Source organism: Neomonachus schauinslandi, chromosome 3 (genome assembly GCF_002201575.2).
Source record: "Neomonachus schauinslandi chromosome 3, ASM220157v2, whole genome shotgun sequence".
In the NCBI taxonomy this organism is placed as follows: Eukaryota; Metazoa; Chordata; class Mammalia; order Carnivora; family Phocidae; genus Neomonachus; species Neomonachus schauinslandi.
The window spans coordinates 80,327,514-80,339,209 of record NC_058405.1 but is presented as its reverse complement, the minus strand read 5'-3'; the positions used below and the strand labels follow the sequence as shown (position 1 = coordinate 80,339,209).

The following is an 11,696-nucleotide window of genomic DNA, read 5'->3' as shown; positions in this document are numbered from 1 at the left end:
TTTCTTGTTTCTTGAGAAAGGCTTGTATTGCTATATACTTTCCTCTTAGGACTGCCTTTGCTGCATCCCAAAGATTCTGAACAGTTGTGTTTTCATTTTCATTTGTTTCCATGAAGTTTTTTAATTCTTCTTTAATTTCCTGGTTGACCCATTCATTCTTTAGTAGGATGCTCTTTAGCCTCCATGTATTTGAGTTCTTCCCGACTTTCCTCTTGTGATTGAGTTCTAGTTTCAAAGCATTGTGGTCTGAAAATATGCAGGGAATGATCCCAATCTTTTGGTACTGGTTGAGACCTGATTTGTGACCTAGGATGTGATCTATTCTGGAGAATGTTCCATGGGCACTAGAGAAGAATATGTATTCCATTGCTTTGGGATGGAATGTTCTGAATATATCTGTGAAGTCCACTTGGTCTAGTGTGTCATTTAAAGTCTTTATTTCCTTGTTGATCTTTTGCTTAGATGATCTGTCCATTTCAGTGAGGGGGGGGGTGTTGAAGTCCCCCACTATTACTGTATTGTTGTCGATGTGTTTCTTTGATTTTGTTATTAATTGCCTTATATAATTGGCTGCTCCCACGTTAGGGGCATAGATATTTACAATTGTTAGATCTTCTTTTTGGATAGACCCTTTAAGTAGGATATAGTGTCCTTCCTCATCTCTTATTATAGTCTTAGGTTTAAAATCTAATTTGTCTGATATAAGGATTGCCACCCCAGCTTTCTTTTGGTGTCCATTAGCATGGTAAATAGTTTCCCACCCCCTTACTTTCAATCTGGGGGTGTCTTTGGGTCTAAAATGAGTCTCTTGCAGACAGCATATCGATGGGTCTTATTTTTTTATCCAGTGTGATACCCTGTGTCTTTTGATTGGGGCATTTAGCCCATTTACATTCAGGGTAACTATTGAAAGATAGGAATTTAGTGCCATTGTATTGCCTGTAAGGTGACTGTTACCATATATTGTCTGTGTTCCTTTCTGGTCTATGTTACTTTTAGGCTCTCTGTTTGCTTAGAGGACCCCTTTCAATATTTCTGGTAGGGCTGGTTTTGTGTTTGCAAATTCCTTTAGTTTTTGTTTGTCCTGGAAGCTTTGTATCTCTCCTTCTATTTTCAGTGACAGCCTAGCTGGTTGTAGTATTCTTGGCTGTATATTTTTCTCATTTAGTGCTCTGAATATATCCTGCCAGTCCTTTCTGGCCTGCCAGGTCTCTGTGGATAGGTCTGTTGCTAATCTAATGTTTCTACCATTGTAGGTTACAGACCTCTTCTCCTGAGCTGCTTTCAGGATTTTCTCTTTGTCTGTGAGACTCCTAAGTTTTACTATTAGATGTCGGGGTGTTGACCTATTTTTATTGATTTTGAGAGGGGTTCTCTGTGCCTCCTGGATTTTGATGCCTGTCTCCTTCCCCAAATTAGGGAAGTTCTCTGCTATAATTTGCTCCAATATACCTTCTGCCCCTCTCTCTCTTTCTTCTTCTTCTGGGATCCCAATTATCCTAATGTTGTTTCATCTTATGGTATCACTTATCTCTCGAATTCTGCCCTCGTGATCCAGTAGTTGTTTATCTCTCTTTCTCTCAGCTTCTTTATTTTATCATCATTTGGTCTTCTATATCACTAATTCTCTCTTCTGCCTCATTTATCCTAGCAGTTAGAGCCTCCATTTTTGATTGCACCTCATTAATAGCCTTTTTGATTTTGACTCGGTTAGATACAGTTCTTTTACTTCTCCAGAAAGGGTTTCTCTAATAACTTCCATGCTTTTTTCAAGCCCAGCTAGTATCTTTAAAGTCATCATTCTGAACTCTAGTTCTGACATCTTACTAATGTCCATATCGATTAGGTCCCTGGCAGTTGGTACTGCCTCTTGTTCTTTTTGTTGAGGTGATTTTTTCCGTCTTGTCATTTTGTCCAGAGGAGAACAGATGAATGAGAGAACAAAATGCTAACAGGGTAGCAACGTCCCCAGAAAATATACACTAAACAAATCAGAAAAGACCTGAAACTAGGGGAAAAGAAAGGGAAAGAAAGAAAAAAGAAAAATCAAAACAAAACAAAACAAAAAACAGAATATGATCAAATATGATCAGGCTGGTGCATAGATCAGTACCACACACTAGATTTTGGGCGTATTTTGGTCTGTTAGAAGAAAGTGCCTCCCAAAATTTTAAAGAAAGAAAAACTTATATATGTACAAAAATAAGGGTTAATACAAAGAAGGGATGGAATATGATTGTAAAGATGAAAATTATAAAAGATTTTATAAAAGGAATTGATAAGTTGGGTGAAAAAAGAAAGAGGATTTAAAAAAAAAAGAATGTGATCAGGCAGGAGACTAGAACAAAGCCATACACTAGAGATTTATGGTATATTTTGATCTGTTAGAAGAAACTATATCCCAAAATTTTAAGGAGAAAACAACTTATATATATATATATATATACGTATATATATATATATATATATACACATATATATATATATACACATATATATATATATATATATATACACATATATATATATATATATACACATATATATATATATATATATATACGTATATATATATATATATACACACACCAAAAATAAGGGTAACTACTATGAAGGGATAGAATATGACTCTAAAAATGAAAAATAAAAAAGATTTTTTAAAAAACGGATTGATAAGTTGTTGGTTGAAAAAGGGAAAAAAATTTTCAAAAAAAGTTAAAAAAAAAATTAACTTTCGAAGACTAAAGAATCATGGGGAAAAAGCCATGAATTCTATGTGCAGTATTCTCCTAGCGCTGGAGTTCTGCCGTTCTCATTGATCGGGAAACTTGGTCTTGGCTGGCTGTCCTTGCTGATCTTCTGGGGGAGGGACCTGTTGCTGTGGTTCCCAAATGTCTTTGCCGGAGGCGGAATTGCCCCGCCCTTGCTGGTCTGGGCTAAGTAATCTGCTTGGGTTTGCTCTCAGGAGCTTTTGTTCCCTGCAAGCTTTCTGTGCAGCTTTGGAGGAGGAGAGTGAAAATGGCAGCCTCCCAGTATCCTCCCCAGAGGAGCCGAGAACTCAGGGCCCCACTCCTCAGTGAGCCCCCAGAGAAAAGCAGTCAATCGCTCCCGTCTCCCAGGTCTCTGGCCGCACTCCATGCTCACCCGGCCTGTGACCAATCGTTTCTATCTCTGGCACCCGACCTTGTGTGGAGTCTCCAAACCCAGCAGATCCTTGCAGTGCGCTCCCGTGCCGCTCCTCCCAGGGGAAGAAGGGGAGTCTCCCGGGATCTGCCGCTTGTTGGGTCCCTGCCAGAGGAGCAGTGGCCCGACTGTGCCGCGGATCATGGTTTATGGCAACTCCGAGCTGAGAGCCCACGTCTCGGCTCCGTCTCTGCAGCCGGCTTCCCTGCTCTGATACCTGGGAGCTCTGCCGCACTCAGGCACCCCCGGTCTTTCTGTGACCCTGAGGGTCCTGAGACCACACTGTCCCAGCGAGGGTTCCACCCCCCGCTTAGCCACTGGAGTGACGTCCCTCATCGGAGCCGACTTCTAAAAGTTCCAATTTTATGCTCCGGGCTCTATCACTTGCCGGTAGCCGCTGACAGAGGCCCCCTGCCCCGCCGTCTATCCTCCCGAATATCGCCTCGGATTCACTTCTCCGCACGTCCTACCTTCCAGAATGTGGTCGCTTTTCTGTTCAGAGAGTTGTTGCTATTCTTTTCTTCGATCTCCTGTTGAGTTCGTAGGTGTTCAGAATGGTTTGATCCCTATCCAGTTGAATTCCTGGGACCAGAGGAAATCCAGGTCTCCTACTCCTCCGCCATCTTGCTCCTCCCCCCTCAACATTTAGATTTTTAAGGCAGAGCTATTTCCACCTTTGAAACCTTAAACATCTCATTTCCTTGTCCTTTTCCTACGCTGAACTCTAGATGCTCTTTTTTCTGCTCTGTTTTTCCACGCCATTTATCACCTTCTAACACATTATGTCACTTTCTTACTATGTTTGTCTGCTTCTCCCTATTAGAATGTAACTCCTTGAAGACTGGGATTTTTGCCCCTTTAGGCCACAGATGTGTCCCCAGGATCTAGAATCCTGCCTAATATATAGTAGGCACTCCATAAGTATTGATTGGATAAATAAGTGTCCTAAAGAAAGTTCAATTATATGTCCTTGCCTAACAAGAAGGAAGTGACACATTAAGTAGCACAGGCAGTTCCTTTAGCTATTTTACATAGTAAACCATTCTTCACAGACAAGGGAAGAATTTGCTCTATAATTCCATTAAAGAAAATAGTAGTGTACAACTGTGTTGGTTTTTATAATGATTTCTTTTCGTATTAGTTATTTATTGCTGCATAACAAATTACCCCAAACTTAGCAGCTTAAAACAAAACACACACGAGAGTCAGAAATCCAGGAGGATCTCTCATTGCTAGGCTCAGTCAAGATATTGGGGGTGGAGGGGGGTCACTGCAGGACCCACTTCCAAGAAGACTCTCATCGATGTTACCTGGAAGGCTCAGTTCTTGGCCCTGTGGGCCTCCCCACTGTCCTACTAAGAACATGGGTGCATGCTTCCCTGAGAGAGAACAGTTGTGGATAGAGCTTACCACCAAAACAGAGGCCACATGTCTTTGATGATCTGATCTCAGCAGTCATGTATCACTTATGTCATGTTCTTTTGGTCACAAAGATCAACTCTGGAATCCTGTGGGAGGGAAACTGTACAAGGGAACATCGGGGCCATTGTTAGAGGCTACCAACTACCACAATAATTTTGTACAGAATTTAAAAGTTTTTCCTTCCCTTCCCCCCACTTAGGTATATATTTGCCTTGATTCTGTAGAAAGTTGTAATCTGTTTAACCAGCATAGTGATACAGATGACAGTGGAATCAGCTGGGAATCTGAGTCTGAGAGCCTTAATGAAGCACTACGGAGGTTTAATAAGAATGTGGAGACATTTCCTCTTCTGACGGATTTTAGAACAGGTATACGAAATTTTCTGAGTAAAATGGAATTAATAAACTGTTGTTTTAAGGGCTTCTGAGGTTCAGCTATTTCTAACATTAACTGATATATTTTTTTAATTTTTTACTTAAATTCAATTTAATTAACACATAATGTATTATTAGTTTCAGAGATAGAATTTAGTGCTTCATCAGTTGCATCTAACACCCAGTGCTCATTACATCAAGTGCCCTCCTTAATGTCCATCACCCAGTTACCCCATCCCCCCACCTGCCTCCCTTCCAGCAATCCTCAGTTTATTTCCTAGAGTTATGAGTTTCCTTGTGGTTTGTCTCCCTCTATTTTCATCTTACTTTATTTTTCCTTCCCTTCCCCTATGTTCATCTGTTTTGTTTCTTAAATTCCACATATGAGTGAAATCATATGATATTTTTATATACTTTATATGCATGATCTCTTTGATTCCTCAAGACACTCAATAGATAATCTTTCTCATTTTCTAGATGAGTGAAGTAAGAGAAGGGAAGTAACTGCCTTGGGTCACTTCCATTTTCTAAAACTCAGGCTGCATTGGAAAATTGCATAAAGATGATTTTTCTAAGCTTGAGGTTTTGCTATTAGCTCAAATTGTTAGAGTTGTCATTCAGACCTAAATGGCAGTAATTTTAATTACAAACCACCTACACTGATAATTTTGAAGTAGGGCAGGGGAGCTCAGATTTTGTCCTATCAAGATAGGTCAAATCATGCTTTTTTTCTTCTAATCCATTCCTACCCATATTTAGTAAATATATGTGATTCTTCTATGAAGAAAATGCATCTCTTTACTGGTGTTGACAGTTTCTGAAAAGCATGAATGGTGTCTATACATTTTTATTAATATGCGATATATAGAGGTATATTTTTATTCATAGCATTTTGTACATATCAGAGGATATGCTAAAGCAAAGGAAAGCATCAGCCTAAAGTCTTACCTGATTTTACTCAATGAGATTGTAATCACTTATGGCTCATGTTTGGCTGATAAACAGCACTTGCTATTTCCTCTGCTTGGAATGTTCTTCCCCCGAACTGTACAGCAATTTAGATCTCTGCTCAACTGTCCCCATATTGCAGGTCTTCCCTGTCCTCCCCATATAAAGTATAAAGACTGCCACTCTCCCCTACCCCATTTTTCTCCATGCCTTCTATTCCTTTTTTAAATAGCACTGTGAGCAGGGATTCTTTGTACTGCTGTGTCACGAGCAGTTAGAAGGGCACCTTGCACAAGTTAGGTGCTCATAAACATTTGCTGAATGAGTGAAAGAATAAATTCATGATTTTTTCTTTTTATAAACTCAGATTTATAGTCTGGAAGAAGCAGTTCCTTCCTCATTGTCTTCTTGTCTCAAGGGAAGTCACAGAAACATTCTGTGCATAATGTGATCATTCATGGAGCTATATATAGCTCCATTTTCTGTGGGCACTTTATTTTTTCTGTGGGTATTTTATTTTTTATTCTAAAATAAAAAAAATTTTTTAAGTATGCATATGTACAAGTTGACTCATAGGCAAATGCCTATTAAAAAGTTTTGCAGGTTAAAATAATATGACAACTAGATTGGTTGGGTTTTTTGGTTTTTGGTTCTTTTAGTTCTATTTTGAGATGAACCTTTAGCCATGTTTTTAAGGCTGGAAATAGTAAAAGTTGAGACAATTAACAGTGATTCAGTCAATTGCTTACTGTGCAGACAGCTCTATTAGAGGAGATTCTTTACTGTTCTATTGATAATCTTTTCTATAAACACAAGAAATTGTTTAAAACTCTTTAATAAAAATCTTTGTACATTAAAGTCATATAGTATTTAAATATCACTTGCCCACAAGTGGAGATTATGTAGAAAAGAATATGATAATATAAAGAGAGGGATGGAAGTAGGGCAAGACAAGGGCCTGAAGTGTGTTCCATCTACTCTGAAATCTGAAGGTGTATGAAGAAAAGGGAAGTACATACTATACTAATTTTTCCACAATTTTACTCAAGCCTAGCATTCATTTATTAGCAGATTTTCTATCGAGCAATTGCTTGTACCAGGTACCATAGTAGGAATATAAATACAGTTCTGCACATAAGAACTAGTGGGCTAACTGAGAGGGGACATGAAAACCAAGTTCAGTATGAAAATAACAGCTCATATCAAAGGTGTATGCACAGTACCATTGGATCACAGAGAAACCAATGACTAGAAGTACTCAGGGCTTTATAAAAATCATGTTGGAGCTGATCTTTGAAAGAGATGTTTATCAGAAAAAGGACATGGGTGAACATTCTAATTATGGAGAACAGCCATGAACTAAAGTAGAGGCTCAGGTAATTCTAGTTAGGTAACACTTGAGAATATATGATAGGAGTTGGTTGGGAGTAGAATGGGAACAACCCTGTAACTGCAGTGCTAAGGACTTGATATTGTAGATGGTTATAATGCCATTGAAGAATTTTAAACAAGGGCAATTGAATTTTTAAAATTTAATTCTGGTGGTTTTATAGAGAATGGGTTGGAGGAGCACAAAATTGAAATGAATAGCAGAAACCGTTTTATTATCTTTTGCAGAAGATGATGGCTTAAATGAAATGAAATTTTGGGAGTCTAACAAGTGGGGATATTAGAAGGATAGTCTAAGCTATGGGCAGAACTAGGAACTATGAGAATGGGAGAAGTGCCTTTCTTCAGAGCTTAATTCTTAGGAATTAGGAAAAACAAGCTATATAAATTATAAACAGAAAAAAGCAGAATCTAACATATGACAGACTGTTGAGTGTTTAAATATGAATGATGGGTTTATGGTGATTACATTTTCTTTGTACTTTCCTGTATTTAAAAAAATTGTTTTTTAAAGAAAATACAAGGCAATGTGATTTTTTACTTTTTCTGTCTTTCCAGAAATGCCTTGCCTTGCAGAATATGATGATGGCTTATGGTATAGAGCAAAGATTGTGTCTGTTAAAGAATTTAATCCTCTAGCTGTCCTGGTACAATTTGTTGATTACGGATCAACTGAAAAGCTGACAATAAACAGGTTGGTTGTTTTTTTTAAGTCAGCTTAGTTGAATTAGAATTCTTAGAGGTTTTTTAAATAATAATTATTGGAAAATTTTTGGTTTTTCTTTTAAAAGAAAAACCTTTAAAGCTATTAGGATTTTTTAAAAAATCTGTAAGTCTTTTATTGTAAAATATAGAATTTACCATTTTAGCCATTTTTAAGTATACATTTAATTGTCATTAAGTATATTCAGGATGTTGTGCAGCTATTGCCACTGTCCATTTTCAGGATGTTTTCCTAATCCCAAACAGAAATTCTGTACCCACTAAGCAATAACATTCCATTCCCTTTTCCTCACCTCCTGATAGCCATTTTTTACTTTCTGTCTTGAATTTGTCCTAGTTTAGGTACCTTATATACATACTGTCATACAGTATTTGTCCTTTTGTGTCTGGTTTATTTTACTTAGGATAAAGTTTTCAGGGTACACTCAATTATAGCATGTATCAGAATTTCATTATTTTTATGACTAAATAACACTCCTTTGTATCCTTTGGCTATCATGAATAATGCTGCTATGAATATTAATGTACAAGTAGCTGTTTGAGTCCCTGGTTTCAGTTGTTTGGTATGTATACCTAGAAGTAGAATTGCTGAATTATATGGTAATTTTGTTAAACTCTCTGAAGAACTGCCAAACTTTTCTGCAGTGTCTGTACCATTTTACATTCCCACCAGCAATACACAAGGGTTCCAGTTTCTCCACATCCTTGCCAACACTTGTTATTTTCCATTTTTTTGTTTGTAATATTTAATTGTGGTAAAATGCATGTATCATAAAATTTACCATCTTAATCATTTTAAATGTATAGTTTAGTGTTAACTATACTCACATTGTTATATAGCCAACCTCCAGAACTCTTTTCATTTTGTAAAACTGAAACTCTGTACCCTTTAAACAGCATTCCTCATTCATTTCACCCTCATCCAGCCCCTGGCAACCACCATTCTACTTTCTTTCCCTATGACTTTGATTATTATAGGTATCCCATATAAGTGGAATCATACAGTATTTGTCCTTTTGTAACTGGCTTATTTCACTTAGCATAGTTTCCTCAAGGTTCACCATGTAGCATGTGTCAGAATTCCCTTCATTTTTAAGGCTGAATAATATTCCATCATATGTATACACTACCTTTTATTTATCCATTCATCCATGGATAAATGGATATTTGGATATTTGGGTTGATTCCACCTTTTAGCTATTGTGAATTGCTGGTATGAACATGAGCGTACATACCTCTTCGAGACCCTGCTTTCAGTTCTTTGGGGGTATATACTGAGAAGTGGAATTGCTGGATCACATACTCATTCTATTTTTAGTATTTGAAGAAACCAGCAAACTGTTTTCCATTGCAGCTGTACCACTGTACACTAAGTATCCAAGAGTTCCAGTCTCTCTCCACATCCTCACCAACACTTGGTATTTTCTGGTGTTTTGATAATAGTCACCTTAATGGATGTGAGGTTGTATCTCACTGTGGCTTTGATTTGCATTTCCCTGATGATTAATGATATTGAGCACCTTTTCATGTGGTTGTTGGCCATTTATGTATCTTCCTTGGAGAAATGTCTACTTTTTAGTATGTATTTTCTCTCATTCTGTAAGTTGCTTTATCACTGTTGATCGTCCTTTGCAGAGTTTTTCATTTTGATGTGGTCCAATTTATTTTTTTCTTCTGTTGTTTGTGCTTTGATATCACAGCTAATTCATTGCCAAATCCAATGTCTTAAGTTTTTCCTCTATGTTTTACAGCTTTAGCTGTTAGAGAATTTTAATTGTGACATTCTGAACATTTTAAGAATTTCTTTTGTGACAGACTGCGTCAAATTCCTCTTCACCTTATGCGGTATCCAGCCCGAGCCATAAAGGTTCTCTTGGCAGGGTTTAAACCTCCCTTAAGAGATCCAGGAAAGACAAGAATACCATATTGTCCCAAATGGAGCATGGAAGCATTGTGGGCTATGATAGACTGTCTTCAAGGAAAACAACTTTATGCTTCTTCCATGGTAACTATCTATCTTAATTAGCCAAAATCTTATTGAGGCTATTTGTAGGGTCCCTGATTCACTTTCTAAAGTGCTTTCTATTTATGCAACTCTAGATGGAAAAAAAAAAAAAAAGCTTTAAAGCATATAAATCTGTAAATACAAGATTAATTTTAAGGCTTGTTAAAATTATGCTTTAAATTTATATTTAGCAAGTTTTTATTAGCCCTACAATGATGTATCACTGATGTCATGAATAAGATGAAAATGATCAAGATGTAATCTGTAATCAAAGAACTCATAAATCAGTGAGGGAAATGAAACATTTGTAAACCATTAATAAATTTGAGGTAGAATATGCTCTATAAAAGAAGTATGGGTACAAGAAGGACTATTTCCATCTGGAGAGAGCAGGATATGGTATAGTATTTGAGCTCCTCCTTAGTAGGCAGTCAAATGATAAGTGAATAGGTAGGTCTGGGATGTGACATTGAACTGCATCCTAAAAGTAGGAAAGGCCAGAATGGGAATTCTGGTCAAAGCCATGGAAAGGATTGAATTGTAAGAATTTTGAATTGTTTAATGCAGTAGAACCTGTATCAAAAGGTTCAAATAAACACATACAGCACTCACATTCCACACATAGCACACACAGAAATATACAACACACACTACACTTATAACACGCAAAATATATGGCAGACACCCATACACCACATACCACACATACAACACATACCATATACCACACAAAATACACACGTAACACACACACATATCGAAAACCTTTCACACATACTACACATATACCACGAACATACCACACGCACCATAAAAACTACACCCAGAGCACACACATACCACACACAGTAGACACATTGCGCACTCTAAACACACAAAACAAACAAGAATTATACAAACGAAATACAAGACACACAAACACCATATAGCACACACACCATACGTACCCCACACAACCACAGAAATACCATTCACATACCACATATTCAACCACAGACACCACACATAACCAACACATGAACAACTCAAAAATACACACCACCAAAAAAACACCACACATACAGCACTCACACCCTGCACATAATAAACATACAACACACAGTACACATACAGAACATACAAAATATATTGCAGCCAAAACACCCAAATACCATATACTCACCATTCAACACACACCAAACATATAACATACACACATCACTCAAAAAACATTCAGACCTCACACACACACACCTACATCACATTGCTACTACTAACTGTGCACACAACACATATTCATTATATCACATCACCCAATACTTGTACACCCCACATATACCACACACAAAACAGATACCACACATTCGCCACATATAACCTGACACACAGTACACACATACCATGCACACACACATACTGCACACGTTTTACACACACCACACACCACATAAAAACCACACTCAGGGTGTGCATACAGCACACACACACAACACATATCACACACGCTCGAAATATACAACACACACTAAACATTTAGCACATATATACCACACATACACCACAAAAACACCACACACATAAAAATAGACAATGCACACTACAGAAATTTCATTCACACACCACATATATACCATATAGGCACCACACATAACCAACACAACACAAACACACAA

At 37.4% G+C, this 11,696-nt stretch overlaps 1 protein-coding gene across 2 annotated transcripts in view; it reads left to right on the top strand.

The window, feature by feature from the left end:
- RNF17 (ring finger protein 17) overlaps positions 1 to 11,696 on the top strand; it is a 146,816-nt gene that overhangs the window by 133,822 nt on the left and 1,298 nt on the right. For both annotated transcript variants that reach the window (XM_021678204.1, XM_021678203.1), the window contains exons 32-34: positions 4,805 to 4,973; positions 7,875 to 8,010; positions 9,855 to 10,044. In XM_021678204.1, the coding sequence (XP_021533879.1) occupies positions 4,805 to 4,973; positions 7,875 to 8,010; positions 9,855 to 10,044 (495 nt within the window). The remainder of the gene's footprint in view (positions 1 to 4,804; positions 4,974 to 7,874; positions 8,011 to 9,854; positions 10,045 to 11,696) is intronic.